The sequence below is a fragment of the Salvia splendens genome, chromosome 9 (assembly GCF_004379255.2).
Source record: "Salvia splendens isolate huo1 chromosome 9, SspV2, whole genome shotgun sequence".
Classification (NCBI taxonomy): Eukaryota; Viridiplantae; Streptophyta; class Magnoliopsida; order Lamiales; family Lamiaceae; genus Salvia; species Salvia splendens.
Genome location: NC_056040.1, coordinates 13,323,159 through 13,345,853, shown reverse-complemented (window position 1 = coordinate 13,345,853; position 22,695 = coordinate 13,323,159). Strand labels below are relative to the sequence as shown.

The window sequence follows — 22,695 nt, the reverse complement described above, 5'->3', positions numbered from 1 at the left end:
CAAATTATACTCCATACCTTCATGAATCATGATTTTAACCCACCAAGATAAAAGGGAAAATAATCATCCTTCAATAGATAAAATAAGAATAGAACTAAAAAAGAATGTATGAAATGATTTTTGTACGGAGTAATAAGTAAAAGAAGTACTCCTACTATAGAACTAAAAAGTAAACGATTAATATTGCATGAATGGGCCGGGCCCTATTTTATGAAGCCCACGTTTTGAAGACCCATTAGGCCTGAATGTATTTGTGTGGGTCTAGACGTCTTGTAAGTTTAAGTTGAGTATTGATTTATAAAATTGATTTTGGGAAGAAAGATACTAGTATAAGAAATTTAAAAGCATTACCTACCAATAACGAAATGCTATATTTTAATTGCAGACGCTAACATTTATTACAACACAAGAATTTAAATTCATCATTGCGATTAAAATTTGATTCTGAAAATAATATAACCACCAAAAGTTTCGATTATGCTATTAAAAGTTTTCTTTGTGGAGCACGAATTTGGCTGGGTTTGGGTGAGAAATTTTAGTTGCCTTTTTGAGATCTCTCATCGTTGCTGGTGCCCCACAGTAAAATACTCCTGCAAAAATGGCCAACAACAATTTTCTTAATAAACCAAGTAATTAAATGATGATTTATGAATTCATTTACATTAAGAAAAACAATATATGAATGTATATGAACTTACCAACTTTAGAACCAGGATGATTATTTGAAATTGTTTGAAAGACTGTGTCCCAATTAGGCCTACCAAAGTGTGATTTAACCTTAGTCCCAGCAACAAAATCAATTCCACTTTTAGCAAGGATTATTGATTGAAGCTTAGAAATTAGGAGGGAACGAGCATTCCCTTCTTCATACACATTTGTGCAGTAATTGTGCATTTCTATGACTCGGTTATGGTCCATTTCGACAACCTCATTCATCACGCCCTTGAACCAATCGAACGTGCCCTGCTCTTTAGTCACCCAATAGAAGTAAGCCTTTTTCGTCTTGAATTGATCATGTTTATCACTTCCCGACCCCTTCTTTCTCTTAGCCATTGGGGTGGGCAGGAGAGGGCTGGTTCCGCCCCTGCTTCCCTCCTCGATCGCGTTCTCTTCGTCCTCCATGGCTTTTATATTGGTGGCAATGTCCTTCACCACGCTGATCATTGGGGTTGCCCCGATCCCTAGCCCTATTAGTACCACAATTTCGTATTTTTTGTAGTCTTGTGTTGGTGCTCCGTAAGGACCATTGATTAGTATTTTTGGAACACTGTGGGATTGAGACATTTAGTACCAATGTATGATAATGGTATTGTGATTTGTGCAATTTTTTTTATAATTGTTTTGTACTATTATTAATCCACACAATTGTATTAGAATGGGTTGTGGAAAAAATCGACTTACTTGTGATTATTTTCTACATCAATAAACTTGGTTGACTGATGTCCACTTTTTTCTGTAGGTGGCGGCCGAGGTACCTTACAAGGAATGAATAAGCAACACATTTTAATTCTAAATAAACAATAAGACATTGCTAGATAAATTAAGTATTAAAAATACTTTGTAGAAACTGCAGTTAATTCACTGACTCGTGAATATCAGTTTGCTGACTCATGAATATCAGTTCTTGATAAATTTATAATGCCAACTAATATTAATATATCAGTGATTTGATATAATTTTTATTTTTGAAAGTTGACTTTTAAAAAATCACTTTATATAATAAGAAATTGTTAGACTCCTCATCCAAACAAGACAAAAGCCAAGCAATAGGATAAAATTACACATCATAATTGAGTGTATATAGTCAACTCTCAAATAAAATAAAGAACTTTAAAATATATAAAAAAAACAGTAAAAAATAGAGCAATGAAATAGAGAATCTCAAGAATATTTAAGAGGGGATAACAATTATCAAAATGAGCATATATATGAGTTTACCTTTGAGATGAATACTTCCTGAATTTTTTTGGTCCAGTCACCCGCATCCCGAATGTGAACACTTAAATAATCTTCTCTAGGAGATGAAGTTATTGAAAAAGGGTGCCTGCAATTATTGAAGTAATCTAATTATTTTAAATAAGACAACATTAATCATGTCCAGAGTGCAGTTTGTCAAACTGGTTGCTACACATACAATTACCTGTCAATTCATGGTAGGTAATCTATAATGTACAGAGTTTGAGTTTGATCCTTACCAATAATTATATATATATACATATATAATAGTACTCCTGTACAATAAAAACATGTAGATGATCCCATATTCATGACATGTTAATTTATCATACTACTTCGTTACATTTCATAATAATAATAAAAAAAAATATTGAGACACATACCATTCAAATGGAGAAACGGCTGAACAGTTGACAAAGATATACTGTCCACTTTTATATTTGAATATTTCTTTATGAGGCTTCATGTGCAGTGCTAACACTTTTCCGGGGTAGAATGCCACCTTCATCCATGAAATTAATTAATTGAAATACATCCAAGTCTATGTCTATGCACTTTCCGGGGTAGAATGCCACCTTCATCCATGCTAACATTAATTATATATGGTGTAATTTGATGCAATATTTATTTACCCCAAGGGTCTTCACTGGCTTGACGCTGGATCTGAAGGCTCTTATCAATCTTTCTCCAACATAAATTGTGATAGGAATGGCAACATACATCCAAGTCTATGCACAACACACACACACACACATATTGACATATAGTCGGATAACTCAATCAAAAAATATCTTTTTAAATTCTAAATAGAAGAGTGAGAACTCACAGTTTTGTTGTACCATTCATGGGTCATATATAGGTTGATTCCATGAAGAATGAGAAGGGTATAGACAATGATAAATAAGTGGTGTGAATACCAAAAGGCATTGAACCCTGCAAGCTTGTCCAAAGGCTTGGGTAGATGCACTTTGTTTCTTCTAAAAAATGGTGATGCTAGTGTGAATGCTATAGCCATCAAAACCACCATCACTATCCCTGTCACACCCTCATTCCCTTTTACATAATGCCAATAACTCTTTGGCTGATCATCTCCAAAGTATGGTGCCATCTTCCTGTACTCCTCCGGGCTCGCGTGGAGGAGTCGCGGAAAATCGCACGCTAGATGGCTTATCCCGTGTATTCCAACTCCTATTCCGATCGCCGTGGCAACGATCTATAAATTCAATATTTACAATCAACTTTTATTAAATTGATTGGAATTAGAACTAGAACCCAAGCTAAAAGTAGTACTACTAATTAAATCTGTCCAAAATAATTAGTTTAGTTGTGGATGACACAGGTTTAATTTATGAAAATTTGTTGAAGAGAAACATAAAGAAAATTAGCGGTTGAAGTTTGTTAGTAACAAATGGGACCCCTAATGAGAGGAAAAACTTACTGATAAATACATAGAGACTAATTTTAGTGGACGACCAAAAATAGATAAACAAAGACTATTTTTCGTGATAAAAACTTACCATATGGAAATTGATATTGTCATCAAAGGGAAGAACCTTGCCTAAGCTAGTCCGGTTCCTGAGCCAAGTGATGGTGTTCCGGCACATCGGGAGCAGAACGAGCGCCATGTTGAGCTTGAGCGTCTCGGCTGCGCCTTTGGCCATACAAACGCAGTGCCCCATCACCTCGAAAGCCGCCTTGTTTTTGTACTGCACATATTTGTAGGCGAAAAGCGCTGCCATAACTCCAATCCACAGCGCCAGCACCCACACCCTCCGCCAATTTTCATCCACAAAATAAGCAGCGCCTTTGTAGAACCGCTTGATGAGCGCCTCGATTTTCATCGGCTGCCTACGGTTCTCACTCGGCAGCTTGCTCAGATTCCGACTGTAGTCCGCATCCGGTTCATCCGGCTGTAGGAGCTTCTCCAAGTCTTGTATCTATGTATCGATTATTAATTAATTGGAATTTAGGTTAAGTTTAATAGTTAGATAATTAGTTGAGTTGAGTAATTGCAGTACCATGATGTAGCCGAGCTTGTTGGGGTCTAATTCTTCCATAATTACTTTTGCATAAGTATCTTCCTCTTTTTTGTTGACTGACAGCTTGTTTGCTTTAGCACTCAGGCTTATAATCTACGTGAACAACTTATTAGGATCATCGACTGTACATTAGTTTAATACATACAGTTCATATCATATATACCTCCCGGATTTCGTCTTCAGTGATTCTTCCATCTGCATTTTTATCAACCCTGGATTCATAATTCAAATTGCATTAATTTATATTACATACATATATAGGGTTGGAAATGAGAATGTAAGAGTAACGTTTACATTTCAAAAAAAATTTGAAGGCCACCATCGAAAGTTGGGTCAGCAATCTGTTCCCAGAAAATTCTGAGCTGTTCTTTGTTGATGGAGTTGCCGGAGATATCCCACTTCCGGGCAAGCACGTCGAAGAGCTCGCCGTCGAACGTAGACGACTCCTTCATTCCTATACACACATAAATTTATTTACTTCTATTTTACTAATAAGCTCATATAATTTCATTAATATTATACTATACCAATGCATTTGCCAAAATCGTCGCGTGACAACATTCCATCATCGGATTTGAGTTTGTTGAAGCGCTCCTCGACGTGGACCCACGTGCCACCGGTCTTGCCGATGAACTTGAGCCCCGTGAGGGCCCGTGAAGCGACGGTCTTGGCCCGGTCGAGTTTCCGCGCCGGTCGCCTCACGGATACCAAACGCTTCACCTCTTGTTTCAATCCAAATGAAGACTTGTGTTCCTCCCCATTCATACCATCATTGTTTGGCATCTCTGATTCTCTATTATTATAAACTAATGATAAGAGCAAATGATCATACAAATTAGCGACTGAGATTTTCGATAATTGATGCTCTTGGTCCTTGGTTTTTTCAGGCACTGAATTTATACGCATGAATTTGGTGTGTGAACTCACCAGTTGTTGTTAAGATGTCTAATTTTTTTTTAATATGTTGAATTAATAATATATTATTTACAAAGATACGTTGAAATAATATGATATGCTAAGGATTGATTTATTTCGGTTTATAAGCTAATCGACAAAAATTTCCACTAAAAATATTGTGATCGACCATTACTGTCTACCTGGAAAGAATAGTAAATGGTGATTATTTGGGGTCATGTATATGACTTATTAATAGAATACTTGCGTAGTCTAACAAATCCAATTGTTGGAAGATTTTAAAATCATACGCTAAATAATTATGTTCAAGAAAAGATGCTCCTAGTTTATAATACTTGTGTTCAATATAATAGGATCCACTTAGGTTGCTATATAACTACTCCATATTAAATTGATAATTATTATAAAATCTAGATTATCCAATCTTAAAATAAACAGTTAAACATCAATTTTCACTCACGTCAACAAGTTGTTGTAACCATGTCCACCGGGGAATAATTGGTAGTCCACTCAAGTAACTATCTCCGTCTTAAAAGTAGAAATATTTTCATTTTGGGTTATCCCTTTAAAATAAAAACTTTTTAGACTTTCTATTTTAGGACGTGGACCCCACAATTTACTCACGCTATTTCCAGTTACTCTAACTATATTTCCAGTTACTCTAACTATTCTTTATATCTCTCTTACTCACCAATTTTGCATTAAAACCCGTTTCAAAAGTTTTCGTTTTTCAAGAAAGTAGGTTGTATATCAACTTTGTTACAACAGTTAAATTTGAGTATTTTATACATACGTCCTATGTCAACTAGCTATTGATAATACTTTTAAGATATTTTATACATACGTCCTATGTCAACTAGCTATTGATAATACTTTTAAGATATTTTATACATATGCCTCATGGGTTTTTACGTTATGTCAACTAGCGGTTTGTAATACACTTCAGCTAATTTCGAATATTTTACACATACGCCCAGCTATTGTACATCCCAAAATAGCAAAATCAGATTATTATTTTGTGTGTGAGGGAATATAATTTTTTAATCTATACATGTAGGCTAACTTTTGTATAATATTTCTAATATTATTCATAGTATTTTAATATAAGTAGCATTCCATTCATGCGCATCACGTTGCATATCACTAACTCTCATTATTAGAATGATCAATTATTAATGTTTGGGCATAATAATTTCTTAGTAGAAGGATTGATTTAATTGTGGCGCCGCATTTGGTGGGATCACTGTCTTCTTCGTGAAATACTAGTACTTTATTGTAGCTCTATCTTGTTGGAGAAATTCGTCGGGGTGGATATATATATATTTGGAATCTTCTAGTTGTACGATGTCATTTATAGACAACATTGCTTCAATTAATTATATTTTTTTCCATACAATTGTTATCTGTATAATGAGTCTAAACAATGTGATCTACGTGTATATTTGACGTCATTGTATCCGTCATTTTAGCTTGATTGAATAACTTCATGAGTGTACATGTACATATATGACACACTTGGATTTTACATGGTTTTAGAGGGTGGTTTTGTATGAATTTGATCATATTTCATCTATTATTAAGCGTGTTTACATCTACTTCTGTATTATGTTGATATATTGACCATTTTGCTAAGAATATGTAGAAAAAGGTGCAAAATAGGTGGATGTGCAGCAGTCTTGGCTTGAGACAATTTTACTGGAGATTTTGAAGTCCAATCAACCCCCAATGCACATCATTCTCTTCGTCTTCGAAAGAGCTTCGTGTAGGTACCTCACACGCCCCAATCGGAGTTCGGATGAGAGAGATATGGCCGTTTTACGAACACTGCGCTGTCTAGAAAATCTCACTCGGCCGGGTGAATTATTACCCTGTAAATCCACCCGGCCGGGTGTCTCAAATGGAGCAGAATCTGGTCGAAAATCATCACCCGGCCGGGTGAATTTTAACCTTTATAATTCCACCCGGCCGGGTACGTTGTTTTGACGTATTTTTATGCCAAAAACGAGATTTTTGAAGGGGATTAAGAGGAGAAGAAGCCTAGGGTTCATTCCACACCACACCTAACGCCTCATACACTCACACACCACCCCAAGCACACCTTTGAGAGAGAGAATTGAAGATTGAAGACTTCCAATCGGGAGATTGAAGTCACCTATCCATCGATTGATCTCACAGGAGTCTTACTATCTTTACTTCATGTATTTGTTGAATTCATTTGTTTTGAACATGGTTTTCTCTATAAACATGAGTAGCTAAACATCTCTTGTAGAATTCTTGGTGATGATGCACTGATTTCATAGTTTTTATCCGATTGATTTTGTTCTTGCCTTGCTCTTGTAGTTATTTGATTATTCTTGGGTTTATTCCTTTCAATTGCTTGATCACCACTTGATTGTGTAGGATTAATTAGATTAATCGGGAGATGAAATAATTAATCCGGAAAGAAGAATAATTCACACCTTAATACAATAGAATTCGGGAGAGTTGAGGTTTTGAGTGAGGTCATTGACCTAATCGAGCTTTTGGGAGTTAGGAGTTTAGGATTAGAAGGGGACTTCGATCCTAGCACCTAATCTACAGGTTTCTCACCTCGGGAGGGGGTTTAATCTATAATTGTGGTCGGCTTAGTAACTCTAGAGACACCAAAAGGTAAAGCGAATTGACTGGATAAGAGCTTGGAATTGTGCATCGGATCCTTGAGTTCTGCAATTTTCTCCATATTATCTTTTCACATCCTTTTTACACCGTGTTTCCTTGTTCTTAATTGTTACTTGCTTACTATATGCTTTTATTAGTTGTTAGAACAAACCAAACTTTTCTTGATTGTCTAGATAGTAGTTGATTTTTGTTCGTGGTAGTTAAGTTGATGCAAAATTGTCTCTGTGGGATACGATACTCTTGCTTACTAATTGCTACACTAGCCCCGTTGCGGGTATCACTTGTGTTAAAATAAGTCGAGTCAATATATAAATGGACTAAAGTCCCTTTTTGATCCTTAACATATAGCGATTTTTTGATTTTGGTCCAAAACATTATCTTTTGAATTATTCGGTCCCTCACAAATAAAAACGGGTCACATTTGGTCCATTTTGGACGGAACCGTCAAATTTTTGACGGTTTTAATTAGCGGGTCACAAATCCGTCACTAATTTTGTTTCTTTGAATATATTCAACCCCACCCGACTCTGGATGCAGAAATGGAGCGGGCAATCCACTCGAGTCTTCAACAAATAGTCGATTTGAAGGTTTGTGAAGTGTTGCTTCACCACATTCAGCACTCCATGAATCTGAATCAGTGGAAACCAAAAAACCAAACATATACCAAACTACTTCTGTATTTCCAGCATTTCCCCCAAATCAATGAAGCCCTAATTCTACCTACATTTAACCTAATTCGTTGATTCAATCGCCAGAAACCAACGATGTTCAAAATTTCAAAATCAAGCACATACCAAACTACCTGAACATCTAATTCTACTAAATCACAATGCAATTTCTCATGATTCACAGAATTCAGAAACAAAATCACCAGAAAAAGAACTCACATTACTCTTCTTCAATTTGGAATCGCCTTCGGTGGAAGATCTGTTGTGCCCTTTCAACAAATCAAGGTTTCCCTTCGCGTTCAAATTCGCGGGCTGAAACTCGTGCTTCGCCGGAACGCCCACGGAGACGGATCCCCCAACCTGCCATACGTGGTTGAGCACCATCCTCCCCTTCTCCGGCAGCACCACGGTGGCTAATAGCGTGATCGCTGTTGGTGAAGGATTGCTTCGTGCACGTGGCGGATTGTGATTGGGTGGGCGGGATTAGGAGGAGGAGGAGGAGAAGCGCGGTGAGGAGGGAAGGCGGAGGTGGCGACGCCATTTTAGTGAAGCTGAGACACAGAGAGAGATTTGGAGAGAAAAGATTGTGATTCTATTGTTTCTTACAATTAGTTAGTGACGGATTAGTGACAGATTAGTGACAGATTTGTGGCGGATTAGTGACGGATCATTTTCTCTCCATTAGTGACGGATTTGTGACCTGGTAATTAAACCGTCAAAAATTTGAAGGTTCCGTCCAAAATGGACCAAATGTGACTCGCTTTTATTTGTGAGGGACCAAATAATTCAAAAGATAATGTTTTGGACCAAAATCAAAAAATCGTCATATGTTAAGGACCAAAAAGGAACTTTAGTCTAAAATGTGACAAGTTTGATTGTATCTACATGGTGAAGTTGTAATTTCATCATGGACTAGGGTCCAGTCACATTTTGCTAAGCCCAGTTGGAGGATGGTCTTCTCAATCTTAATTATTTCATTTTAGGGACTGACCTATTCAAATATGATGTCTAAAAAGTTAGATAACCTATTGAAAAGAGGAGTGTCTTAAAATCAGTTTATGATTATCATTTTTATGGCACCATTAACCATAAATTTTAACACTTTCCTGAAAGTAAAGTTAATTGTAGAGACATATGAAACGATCTTAGTCGAAATTAAAAAAAGTATAAATGATAGACATGCATTAATACAAACATGCAAGTAATTGACATTGTACATCGATCATAACTTCCACGCCGTTGTATAAACCAACTAATGATTATTGAATTAAAGAGAAATCTTTTAATCTTTTATAGACTTATCAAGAAAAATGTTGTTCACAATTTTTGCAGGAGTAATTATTTTGCGGCTGTGATAAGTCGTATTCTAGGCCTCGGTTACTGGTCAGTATGATGTGCATAATTGGATTATATCTGCAAAACAGTTGTTTAAGTGTGCAGGTTGAGTGTTCTAGCCAGTAGGCAAAGCTTCAGATACTTCAGGTGAAGAGAGCGTCAGAACGATTACATACTGACCAGTATGCATGCAAAAATGGCTCGAGATGGAGAAGAAGGATAGCTGAGACTGATCAACCACAATTAAGGGCAAAGAAGTCATCTCGCCACGAGGTTTTACCCTAAAATCAAGGGAAAGCCTCCCTATAAAAGGAAGCCACTTGGAGAGAGAGAAAAGGGGGGGCACTCATTCATCATCATCACTCTTAGGTAGAATTCTCTCGGTAGTTCAGTCCTTCAGCCCAGTCCAGAGTCTCATTCCTCGCCGCAACCAATGATCACCTGAGTTCCAGAAGTTCCTGGAGTTCCAGACGTTCTCATCTCAGTCAGCAAGATCGTAGTTAGAAGTTCCAGAAGTTCCTGGAGTTCCAGACGTTCTCATCTCAGTCAGCAAGATCGTAGTTAGAAGTTCCATCGCCTGGAGTGGCAGAAACAATCTTTATTCGCTTTCGTAGTTTAAATTGCTTGTTTTTCTTTACACTGGATGCTTTGTTGCTTTTGAATTCCGCCGCTTAGAAGTACTTCGTTTGAAGATCCGAACATGTTTGATGCTATGAAGGTGTTTTCTGTTCAGTTTACTTCGCCGATTTCTTTTCCCTGCCTAGTTAGTATAGATCTAGCGTTTTCGGTTATCTCTAGTGTTGAATCGCAATTTTCAGTCTAGTAGTTAAATTCTCTGAGTTAGCGAGTTTGTTTTCTGTTTGATTGCGTTTGAAGATAGTTTCATGCAAGGTTCAGTTGATTGTTTCATATCATCGTTCATGTTGACCAGTAGGCAGAGTTTCGATTTCGGTGTTTGATTTTCGATTTGGCATCTTTGATTGTATATCTGAGTTCATGAGTTATTAATCTGTGTTTTAATAGTGCTGAATCTGGTTTGTTTTCTGATTTTAGTTTGTGTTCGTTGAAGAAGATGATGTCCATATCAAATGTTGGGGACCACTTGCTTTTTTAAATGCTTTTTGCTTTTCGTCCTTCACTTTTAATTATACCCTGCAGACCTGTCAGGCTAGTCACCACAACTACCACTACCTTCTGATATTCCGTTTAGCCCAAAATAGAAACCCAATACTTTTCGAATATTTCCGTTTCACCATGTCCACGTACACCGTTGCATATCAGAATCTTTTCACACCCCTAGCCAGTAGGATACCACTTTCAATTTCTTGTCTAAGTAGAGACTCAACACAAGCGTGGTGCTAACCAAACCCTCCAGAATATCACCACAATCACTCCAACCGTCACCATCTCTGTGGGATTCGACCCCTACCTTCACTATACTACCCAGTAGAAGAGAGTTGAGGAATTATTGATACCAGGTTTTAGGCTTAGCAGGGGATTGTTTCATCCTGATCAGTAGGATACATCCTTGTTTGAACGACACCTACGCAAACCTGCTCTTTCAAATGGCGCCGTTGCTGGGGATGGATGACGTTATTAGTAGCTATTGTGCGTGATACTTTGGCGTATATACTGTGGATAACTTTTTCTCTTTCTTTTTATTTCAGTTTATGAGAAGCAGCTCGGCTCCTGACCAGTGGAGGCCGAAGATACTTCAGCGAGGATCTATACTCTTAACCACTCGATCCGGCTTGTCGACGGCTTTGTCTGACTTAGGTTCGAGTAGTGACGAGGAGCAATACACTATAGAAGGACCAATACCGGAAGAGATACCAAGGATAGAGGGAAACCCGAGAAGGATGGCCGCTCAAGGATAAGAAGATCCTGAGATCGGGACGCTGAACGCACATACCGAGAGAGAACCACCTCAAGCCATAGTTGTGACCCCAGGGCAAACTGCCTGTGATGTGAAGCCTCATGTAATCGCAATTCTGCCTACATACTGCGGGAAGAGTTACGAAGGGCCTTACGAGTTCCTTCATGAGTTTTGTAAGATTTGTAGGGCGCGGAGGAGGCCAACAAGGGCGACCGAGGATGATTACAGATTGAAGGCTTTGCCGTTCGTTTTGAAAGGGGAGGCAAACACCTGGTTCATGCGCCTGCCCCTCGACTCCATTGAGAGTTGGGCCGATTTCAAGTCAGTATTCCTAGGCGAGTTTTTCCTGTCATCCAAGACAAGCGCGCTGAAGAGGGAAATAACTAGTGTGAAGCAAGAGTACGATGAACCCTTGAGCGATTATTGGGCGAGGTATATGGGCCATTTAGATGCATGTCCCAATCATCGCATGGAGGACATTGAGCTACATCATACCTTCTATGAGGGGATGAACATAACAACCAAGGACCTGGCCAATTAGTCGTCGGGAGGAAGCTTCACACAACTACGGGTCAGCGAAGCAAAGAGGGTCCTAAGGAAGCTACTGAGTGCGAAAAAGGAGTATGACCATTCAAGGGATGGATACAACCGAGAAAGGGTGGCAAGTGTCTCGTCTACTGACCAGGAGCAGAAGCTTGAACAGAAGATGGATTTGAAGATGGATGAGCTGAAGAAGTCACTCCTGAGCGCAATCGAGAAGAATACACCGCCGACTTCCCCAGTTGGGAACTACAAGGGTGCAGAACAGGGAAACCAAGGACCGAGCTATGATCAGCCAAACAACTTGGTCAGTATGGAGCAAGTCAATGCTGTCGGGTACTACAATTCTAGTGGGCACTGGATCCAGGGGAGACAACGGGACGCACCATGGAGGGATCACCCAAATTTTCGATGGGGAGATGGGAACCAAAATCAAAACCAAGGTCAAGGTCAGAACCAATATAACCCCCACTCGAACCAAAACCCCAACCGTGGGCTAGCAAACCCGGACCACCAGTTTAACTGGTCAGGAAGGAACCAACAATCCCAAAACCAATACCCACCAAACCAGAACCAAAACCATGTTTATGTACCACCCCACCAGAGAAACTTTCAAAATTACCAAAATCAGCCGAATCAAGCACCCCCAACACCATCAGAACCAAAATCATTTCCCAAACCAGAACCAGAACCAATATCACCAAGACCAGTATAACCCTCCTGGCCAGTATAACCAATACCCACCTAACCAGAACCAGCAAAACTTCCAAAATTTCCAGCCCAACCAAGGTTCCCAGTATAACCAGCACCAGGGCACAAATCAGTCACAGGCGATCCATGGAGGACATGATGGGAGAATTGCTCGCGTCGCAGAAAGGTATCAAGGGCGAGTTGCAATCCCACAACGAAGTAGTGCAGGGGATGCAAAATGCCCAGAAGGAACATAAAGCGAACATGGATATGATGAATAGACAGTTGGCCCAACTGGCCAGTTCGATGGGTGAAATAAGAGGAAATGCAGGGAAACTCCCGTCTACAGTCCAAATACCTGAAAAGGCGAATGTGAGTAAGGTTACATTGAGGTCAGGAACTACTTATGATGGACCTCGACCGAAACAACCAAGTGGAGAGCCGAGTGAAACGAAAGCAGGGGATGATGAAATGCAAGTGGAGGAGGAAGGGCCAGCTACAGCAATCCAAGAACCAGAACCAGTGGCGCCTCCCGTTCTGAAACCTAAACCTGTCAAGAGGCGGTTAATTTTGCAGGGCGGTCCGAAGACGGAACGACCGAAACCAACAAGAGTGTCTCAGAGATGCCTGGGTAAATGGGCAGCAAGTAAAGCCAAGGCAAACACCGCAGAGAATCCGATGGAAATTGCAAGCGAAGAGGAAAAGGACACTCCCAAAAAGTCCAGGGATAAGCCTATACATGCTACTGCCTTAGAAGATACAGCAGTTTCTCCAGTACAGAGCGAGCAAGGCGAAGAAACTGAAAGGGTGGCTGAGGGTCTGGACCTCGCACCCGAGTCAGTAGGGCCTGATGGATCTGAGCAAATCGATGCTCGTGTCCACGGAGAGACCACTTCTACTGCCCAAGATGAGTCTCTACTTCAAGCGGAGGAGGAAGCCAGATACAGTGAAGAGAGAAAACGAAAGGGGAAGTCCCCTATGAAGAAGAAGTCCAGCAACAAGAAGCCACGCACGGTGAACACTGGAATAGTCATCACTGAGGCTGCTCGGAGAACACCACCGAGCCGACGGGAATTGAGCGACAGTGAGTATGCGGCCAGCGAGGAATCAGCCTCCGACAGCGATATCTATTTGGAGGATGAGGAGTGCGCCGAACAACAGCTTCTGGATGATCATCGGGAGTTAGTCCACCCACCGGTAGAGAGATTAAGGTACCGGAGGTGGACAATGGACTTCATTGACGAGATAGCGGAGGAGATGAAACTTTTTGAAACCAAGAAACTGCATGATACTTTTGACAGCATGGATGATGGGAATAAGGACGTCAAGTGCGGGAAGGTAGTGCATTACCCCTCTTTGGATGAGTTGGGTGTTCGAGAGCAGTTTCTAGCCTATTTGCATGCACTAGGGTTTGAGTGGTTGCTGCCGAATGGAAACCCAGATATTTGTGTTAGGCTTGCAAAAGAATTCTTCACTACATTCAGGTTCAGGGTAACCACAGATTTAGATGAGGTGTCTATAAGTTTTAGGTTGTTTGGAGGAGAGATCAGTATGAGTCTGATCGAGTGGACGGTACGGTTGGGGATGTGCAGTCTTGAGGAGGCCATAGGGCTAGATTGGAGAAATAGGGAGCGAGGAATCCCCCGCAGACATGTCGATTTTGACCCACAGGAGGCTTGGGCAGAGTTAACTCATCCAGATGCTGGAGAGTTTGTTTCAACCATCTCTCGCTCAACCCATTTCAATGACCTCATTTTACGTCTAGTGCAACTCCATCTAGATTTCAACTTGTTGGGCCAGTCAAACTCAGCCGTCCGTACCTCAATGACGGAATTGTATCTGCTGTGGTGTGCAAAACATGGACGGAGATTGCATCTAGGTTTTTGGACTGCGTACCAATGCCATTTGATCGCCACCCATCCTGCCCGAAATCTCACCCTATGCAACATTCTAGGAATATTTGTCAGGAAGAACATTATCGTCACAGAAGCTGAGGATTTGTCCCCGCTGACCATGGTACGCCCTCCTGGGTTGTTTGACATACCACTCTTCGTCCGCACAAATGCCGTGTACACGAGAGAAGGTGTTCCGCATTTCTACTCAATGGGACAGGAGGCTATACCAGCTGGTAGAGCTTCTGCGGGACAGGGGATGCAAGCTCAGAGGTTGGCGACTTTGGAGAGGACCGTGGCAGATATGGGGGGGAAATCGACAAATGAGATCGAAGATGACCCGCTTAGCGTCAGTGATGGAAGGAATTCTAATGGAGTTAGTTCAGAGAAGGCAAGAGGAAGCGACTGGACCGAGTGGCCATGGAGGCCAGAGTGATAAACTACAGGTACCCGAAACAGAAGCTGCAGAGACAGATGAAGGAAAGGCTGAGGTGCCGGCGGATGCCGATGAGCCGGCGATGGAACTGAGAAGGAACAACTGGAGGCACCACCTGCGCCGCGAAGGAGCAGGCGACACCAATAGACCCCCCCGACGAGTTAGTTTTCTTTTTAGTTTTTAGTTTTTAGTTTTTCGTATGTTAATTGTGTTTTGCTTTGTTTAGGTAGTATAATTTGTGTATGTGCGCAACCCCCCTTCATAACACTTAGCCTATTCCATAGTCTAAGTGTGAGAAGAAAAGGGTTTGGTTCTGTAACGCATGTTTTGTTGTTTTTATATTTTCGTAAGCATGTTGGCTCACACTTAGCCCATAGCATGGTCTAAGTGTGAGAAGTTTATGTATATATGTGTTTTGTAATTGTTGGTTTCTGTTTAGGTTTTACATTCTCCCACTTAGCCTATTATATAGTCTAAGTGTGAGAAGTTTTCAGTTTTAGTATGTCGTTATGCTTGTTTGTCTGTGTGTCAACATACTGGCCATTACCTTTTCCACTTCACAGCCTTATCTGAGGGCAGACACTTGTGAAGTGGGAGGGGGGACGCAATGGCCAGTATGATGTATGTGTATATGCGTGGTTAGTGTTTGTGCTTGTGTTAGTGTCTTGTTAGGTCTAGTTTTTTTTTTCCTTTTGTGTGTTGATTGGGTTTAAAACTCAACTGTCCTGAGCTGATGGTGAAGGGAATTGAGGGAGATACGACATGCTGGAAAACAGAAACCACCCCCCTTAGTACCTCCTAGTCAGTATGGACGATGCGAGTATGAAAGAAAATCCCACCCTTAGAGCCAAACACGAAAGCCCTCTTTAAATGTGAGTTAAAAGCCTAAAGTGGAACCACTTTCCACTAATTCAGAAAAGAAAAGAGTGGCTGCCACAAGGTGCCTAGGGTGAAGTGACTGCGTGTAGCAACACTGAAGGCACTAGAAACCCCCCCCCCCTCTTCCAAAAAAAAAATTTCCAACCCTTAGAACCCCACTTTCTAGCCATACACATACCCAGATATAACCCCTAGCCACTAGGACTGTGTGCGTGCAAGGCATAAGACGAGTAAAGCTCACTGGCCAGAAAGGTGTACAAGAGAGCAGAATCCAACTGGGCAGGAGTGATTGAAGGCTCAAGGAAGAAAATCGACCAGTGAGTCGTCCCAGGTCCAAAAAAAGAAGGAATACGGGTGGCAAAGCCACAAGGAAAGAAAGAAAAAAAAAGAGAGAGAAAAGATGAAGGAAAATGGTCAGAAAAGCTGGGCCACACAAAAAAATGAAGAAGGCATAAGGGTGGCGAAGCCACAAGAAGCTACTGACCAGTTAGAGATCAAAACCAGAAGCGCCAGCCAAGAAAAGCAACTAACCAGAGGCCCAAGTGCACACAGTTCCCCCACCTCAATAAAGTAGAAATTTTTAACCTAGAGCCTTAGGAACATCCACCCCAAAACATTACAAACCAATAACCCCGTTACAAACCTTTAAGCCCTTCAGTAGCTGCACGTGAGATCTAAGTCCGAAGCAATCGTGGTTGAGCATATTGAGAGAATGCAGTCCTAACATTCCCGGAGAGGTATGAGTGGCTGAGTGAACCTAGTGTTTGGCCGAAAGTTTGGGCGATCTTGACGAGCGGATATACTGACTGGGAGAGAAAGGGGGGGCGGCGGAAGTTCAAGGCTGTCTAAGGCCGGATTGCACCTGATCCCGAGGGGAGGGATGGTTGAAAATATAGCCCAATTACTGTGTTAATGTGTCTAAGTGTTTTAGTTTTCTTTTATGTGTTTGTCTTTGTTATGTGTTTTTCTTTGCGTCGTAGTATAGAGTCTAGTTTAGGATTGAGTCGGTCAGGGGAGTAACCAGGCTAGAATTTGACTTATTTCTTTTTGTTTGTTCTTCACGCTTGAGGACAAGCATGTGGTAAGTGTGAGCAGTTTGATAAGTCGTATTCTAGGCCTCGGTTACTGGTCAGTATGATGTGCATAATTGGATTATATCTGCAAAACAGTTGTTTAAGTGTGCAGGTTGAGTGTTCTAGCCAGTAGGCAAAGCTTCAGATACTTCAGGTGAAGAGGGCGTCAGAACGATTACATACTGACCAGTATGCATGCAAAAATGGCTCGAGATGGAGAAGAAGGATAGTTGGGACTGATCAACCACAATTAAGGGCAAAGAAGTCATCTCGCCACGAGGTTTTACCCTAAAATCAAGGGTAAGCCTCCCTATAAAAGGAAGCCACTTGGAGAGAGAGAAAAGGGGGGCACTCATTCATCATCATCACTCTTAGGTAGAATTCTCTCGGTAGTTCAGTCCTTCAGCCCAGTCCAGAGTCTCATTCCTCGCCGCAACCAATGATCACCTGAGTTCCAGACGTTCTCATCTCAGTCAGCAAGATCATAGTTAGAAGTTCCATCGCTCGGAGTGGCAGAAACAATCTTTATTTCGCTGTCGTAGTTTAAATTGCTTGCTTTTCTTTACACTGGATGCTTTGTTGCTTTTGAATTCCGCCGCTTAGAAGTACTTCGTTTGAAGATCCGAACATGTTTGATGCTATGAAGCTGTTTTCTGTTCAGTTTACTTCGCCGATTTCTTTTCCCTGCCTAGTTAGTATAGATCTAGCGTTTTCGGTTATCTCTAGTGTTGAATCGCAATTTTCAATCTAGTAGTTAAATTCTTTGAGTTAGCGAGTTTGTTTTCTGTTTGATTGCGTTTGAAGATAGTTTCATGCAAGGTTCAGTTGATTGTTTCATATCATCGTTCATGTTGACCAGTAGGCAGAGTTTCGATTTCGGTGTTTGATTTTCGATTTGGCATCTTTGATTGTATATCTGAGTTCATGAGTTATTAATCTGTGTTTTAATAGTGCTGAATCTGGTTTGTTTTCTGATTTTAGTTTGTGTTCGTTGAAGAAGATGATGTCCATATCAAATGTTGGGGACCACTTGCTTTTTTAAATGCTTTTTGCTTTTCGTCCTTCACTTTTAATTATACCCTGCAGACCTGTCAGGCTAGTCACCACAACTACCACTACCTTCTGATATTCCGTTTAGCCCAAAATAGAAACCCAATACTTTTCGAATATTTCCGTTTCACCATGTCCACGTACACCGTTGCATATCAGAATCTTTTCACACCCCTAGCCAGTAGGATACCACTTTCAATTTCTTGTCTAAGTAGAGACTCAACACAAGCGTGGTAGCTAACCAAACCCTCCAGAATATCACCACAATCACTCCAACCGTCACCATCTCTGTGGGATTCGACCCCTACCTTCACTATACTACCCAGTAGAAGAGGGTTGAGGAATTATTGATACCAGGTTTTAGGCTTAGCAGGGGATTGTTTCATCCTGATCAGTAGGATACATTCTTGTTTGAACGACACCTACGCAAATCTGCTCTTTCAGGCTGTCAATGGTGGAAGAACTAATTTGTGATTTTTCTCACAATATTTTCACCAAATAGTTGCACAAAGAACACTTTTAGAGGGGATTATTTGTTGATAGAATTATCAATATATATGATTTTTTGTCTTTTTATTTCATTTATAAGTAAATACGTAGGTTATTTTGTTTGATGAGCTCAGACGAGGGTCATCCTTGAATGAGCAAAAGACATATGATGGCGTCCAATTTGAACATAAGTAATTGATAGTGGAGTTTAGTATTGGGGTTGGTGGTTCCCCAGTCCCCACCTTCATTCAATTATAAATGTATATTATTTGTGTATATAGTTAATTTTAGTGCCATTCTTTTGTTGTTTTATTTATTTTTTTCTTTTTGGCTTCGGATAATGAGTAAATGAGATTTTGACTTTTTTAGTGTAGGATTTTCCTGGGAATTTCGTTCGATTTGTGCCACGTGTCTTTACATATTCATCAGCATTTCAAGATGTTGTCATGTTACTTGTTCATCAGCATTTAGGGAGTACTTTATTTTGAGGAGAAAATTTGGGCTCAATTTAATTTATAGGCATATATGGAGGATTTATTTTCCATTTCATTTTCTTTATATAGGTTTTTTTTAAAATTATTTTCTCTGTTTTCATTTTGGTATTTTCCAGATTTACCCCGAGAAGCATCAGACCTTTGTCCCAATGGAGAAGAATGTAGGACAAATACATATAACAAACAAAAACAACTGAGAATCTGAGATTGCATGTAAACATAAATCATAGGGATTTGTGTTTCGAAAATGCAATGTTAGAATAATATTGAGGTACAAGATGCAAATCAATGATGCATTAGAACTAGAGATGGAAATGCCAATGAGGATCTAGGGGGCAATTTCTTTTTTAATCAAAAAAGTAATAATAATAACCCCTTATTTCCAATTCTTCCTCCCTATCACTCTCTAATTATGTCTTTCCTATCCATATCATTTTCAAACACCCAAATGTAAACTTTCCAGCAATGCTGGGTAAACGTCAAATGAAAGCATTGCCTTTTTAAAGTGTCTTTAGACATTCCGGGCATGGAATTATAGGAGTTGTGGTGCTGGGCGAAAATCGATGAAAATGATGATGTGGAAGAGTGTAAGGAAGGGTATATTATATATATAGCTCTATTTCACATTTAGTTACTGTACTATTTTTCCATAAAATATCTGCACGTTGATCAAAATAATATAGATTCTTTATCTTTTGAATTCAATATTGGTAAATAGAAAATAACTGATTAAGATAAATAGCTAGTTAGAGCATTATACTCATAGAGTTATGCTTGATGAAACTGCTCTGCAATTGATGTTTCATATTCCGTGTTCATATAAAAATAAAAACGTAAATACGTACAATAATCCAAATTCCAACATCTTATATCATGTACTACTACTATATAAACTACATATATCAACTGGCCTGATCTGATCGTTAAAGATAATCATGCAAACAAAACCAATAGTACAAATTATTCATTCCAAGATCACAAACTTACAGCAGCATCCACAGGAAAACAAAATATTCAAATAAATATACAAGTGTTCACATTAAAATATTGTCCAAAAACCAAATCAACTCATGTGCAATACATACACCAAACTGCATCACTAATGCATGATGTATAAAATAGTCACACAAAGCACACTATCTACTCTAATTTTCACTCACAAAACGACTTTTACCATCTTTCAATTTTCTTAAACACGTCTTTTATGTGGCACAACTAGGCCACACTGTTAGAAAAATTAAGAGAATTAGCCAAAAAATAAAAATAAAAGATGGCATTAATTATAATTACAAACCTAAGTAAAATGGTGCTATAATTGCAAAATAGGTTAACCAAACCCAAAACACTCTTCTTAAAAAAAACCCTACTCCCCAAACAACTCCACACTACTAACCCCATTCAAATCCTCCATAGAAACAGCCTTGAGCTTCTCCATCATTCCTTTCCCCCCAAACATGGCGCCCGACACGCTAGCGATCCCGGGATTCTGGCTGTTCAGCACAGAGAAAATCGTCGCCGGCTCAAACCCAGCATTGAAGCAGAAATGCAGCAGCCCTTTCGGAAACACGAACACCTCCCCCTCCCCCAGCCGCTTCTGAAACACCTGGTTCGTCGAATCGACGAACCCGGCCGCCACCATCCCGGCCCTCACGAACATCATCTCCGAGGCGCGCGGGTGGGCGTGCGGCAACACCATCCCGTCCACGTCCATGTCCGTCCTGGCCGCAGAGAGCCCCAGCGTGTTCAGCCCGGGGAACTCTGCGGCCGTGGCCAGGGTCACGGACGACCTGTAGAAGTTGTCTGTGTCCCCGGCCGACCCCAGCAGGGACGACTTGAAGTCCGACGCCGCCACGTCGGATGGCGCCTTGCACGGGTAGCCGTTGAAGAACATCTTCTGGTTCGCAGCGTCGCTCGGGCAGACGTCGTAGAGGTTGTCGCCGTCGCCGCCGATGCAGGGTCGGATAATGGAGGCTAGGAGAGAGGCCAGGAGGAGGTGTAGTAGTGTGTGGTGTTTCATTGTTTTTTGAAGGTTTTTTTTGTGTGTTTTGGAATGTGGTGATATGTGTATATATAAAAATATTGGGATGTGGAATTAATATTGAGTTTGCAGCTTGTGGAAGTTATTTAATGTAGATAGGCTTGGAGTTCACTTCACTTAACTATTGCTTAAGGTGTAAAAAACACATTTGCTTTAGAAAAAGATGTGATCCATTCATCTGTGAGGTTGGATGTTGCAATTGAAAAGTCCCATATCACATATTTATGTGGAGGCCATCGATGAAGAGATACATATATAAGAGTTGTAATTGAATTTGATTCTGTAGGGATCAGACTAGATCGGGTTCACTAATTACCAAGACCTCTTTATTCTTGAATAGGGAGCTCAGTCAAACTCCAACCAAGCGACTGATAATACATTCAAGATTACAACCAATCTCAAATACAGATTACAGAAAAGTAAGCTATCTATTACACATGTTCACGATAGCTTCCTATCTCCAGCTCCTTCAACCTGTACACTAAGTAAACGAGTCAGTAACACAAGAAAAACAGATCTTCTCAGATCTGTCACAAATAGACAAGAGAACTTAAGTACATATGAAAGAAACAACAATCAACGGCTCAGACACCCGCCGATGATACAGCCTATTCTCCAAAACTCAGATCCAAAGGAGTACCGCCGAATCAACCGGTGAATCACCTCACACTCCTGATTCCAGGCCAACACAACCCCTAAACACCAGATCTAACCGTTCAAGAAACAAAACCTCACAGAACACGCTCCAAAACAAAACCCTAGTTCACCAACTACTCAGCAACCGAAGTAGTTGCCTCCCTAGTTACTGTAGCAAGCTCCTCTACACTTTCAACCGTGAGAGAGCATCAGAAATCCGGCGGAGAACCGTCGGAGAAGAAGAACAGAAGAGAGGGAGCGAGAGAACAGAGAGAGAGCGTCTGAGAGTAGAGAGAGAGTGAGAATATGAGAATGAATGAGAAAGACCAAGGGTCTCACTCTCATAACAAACACAAACCTGGATCCAACGGCTGGAGACAAGGATCCGAGTGAGAGGGGCACGTGGCGGCATCCAGGAGTGAGAGGTGAGTGAATTGGGTCAGGCCCAATTAAGATACACATGGGCTACAAATAAACCAGGCCCAAATGAAGTCCACCAATATTCAACATACTCCACCTTGGACTTCCATTCTGTGAAACCAGCTAGTATCAACCGGCTAAGGTTTAATTCATCACAGCCTATATGGCAGCCCCCTCAGCCCCAAAGGACAAAGTCCACTGGCTTTTTGGGAACCACCAAACTGTCTCCAGACACCAGAGGGACTAAACCCATTAGTCTAGGAGGGCTTCTTGCCTCAGTCCTCATACCAGCTTTACCAAGGAAGGTAGGATGACTGAGGTCTTTTTATCCCCGGGACATGCAACTATCCTAAATCAAAATGCAGGAATTTAATGCAGAAAATAAGTTTTTCAGCAGGCAAAGGTTTTGTACCCATATCAGCAGGGTTTTTATCAGTGTGCACCTTATGCAGAAAAACTTCACCTTTTTCTACTATGTCCCTAATGTAATGGAACCTTACATCAATATGTTTAGTTCTATCATGAAAGACAGGGTTTTTACATAACTGTATTGCAGACTGTGAATCAGAAAACACAGAGGGAGATAGCTTCAGAAATTTGAGCTCAGTGAG

At 40.6% G+C, this 22,695-nt stretch overlaps 2 protein-coding genes across 2 annotated transcripts; both read right to left on the bottom strand.

Annotated features, from left to right (window-relative positions):
- Positions 1-352: 352 nt before the first annotated feature.
- Positions 353-4,843, bottom strand: LOC121746637 (respiratory burst oxidase homolog protein C-like). The gene is made up of 12 exons (XM_042140541.1): positions 4,523-4,843; positions 4,290-4,449; positions 4,159-4,207; positions 3,975-4,088; positions 3,474-3,893; positions 2,783-3,169; positions 2,589-2,684; positions 2,340-2,458; positions 1,939-2,044; positions 1,402-1,475; positions 699-1,267; positions 353-590 (listed from the first exon to the last, which is right to left on the bottom strand). Exons 1-12 carry the CDS (start codon positions 4,776-4,778, stop codon positions 484-486), a joined length of 2,457 nt encoding a protein of 818 aa, XP_041996475.1. The 5' UTR covers positions 4,779-4,843; the 3' UTR covers positions 353-483.
- Positions 4,844-20,035: 15,192 nt separating this feature from the next.
- On the bottom strand, positions 20,036-21,093 carry LOC121747194 (germin-like protein subfamily 3 member 4). Its single transcript, XM_042141195.1, has one exon. The coding sequence runs from the start codon at positions 21,005-21,007 to the stop codon at positions 20,354-20,356; it is 654 nt and encodes a 217-aa protein (XP_041997129.1). The 5' UTR covers positions 21,008-21,093; the 3' UTR covers positions 20,036-20,353.
- Positions 21,094-22,695: the final 1,602 nt, after the last annotated feature.

Bases quoted from the DNA above. Each gene is read 5' to 3' on its own strand.
- LOC121746637 (XM_042140541.1), bottom strand. From the start codon at position 4,778: ATGCCAAACAATGATGGTATGAATGGGGAGGAACACAAGTCTTCATTT. The intron at 3,170-3,473 runs GTAAGTTTTTAT...TTGAATTTATAG, and splicing joins ACAATATCAATTTCCATATG to ATCGTTGCCACGGCGATCGG. The intron at 2,685-2,782 runs GTGAGTTCTCAC...TGTTGTGCATAG, and splicing joins ATGAATGGTACAACAAAACT to ACTTGGATGTATGTTGCCAT.
- LOC121747194 (XM_042141195.1), bottom strand. From the start codon at position 21,007: ATGAAACACCACACACTACTACACCTCCTCCTGGCCTCTCTCCTAGCC.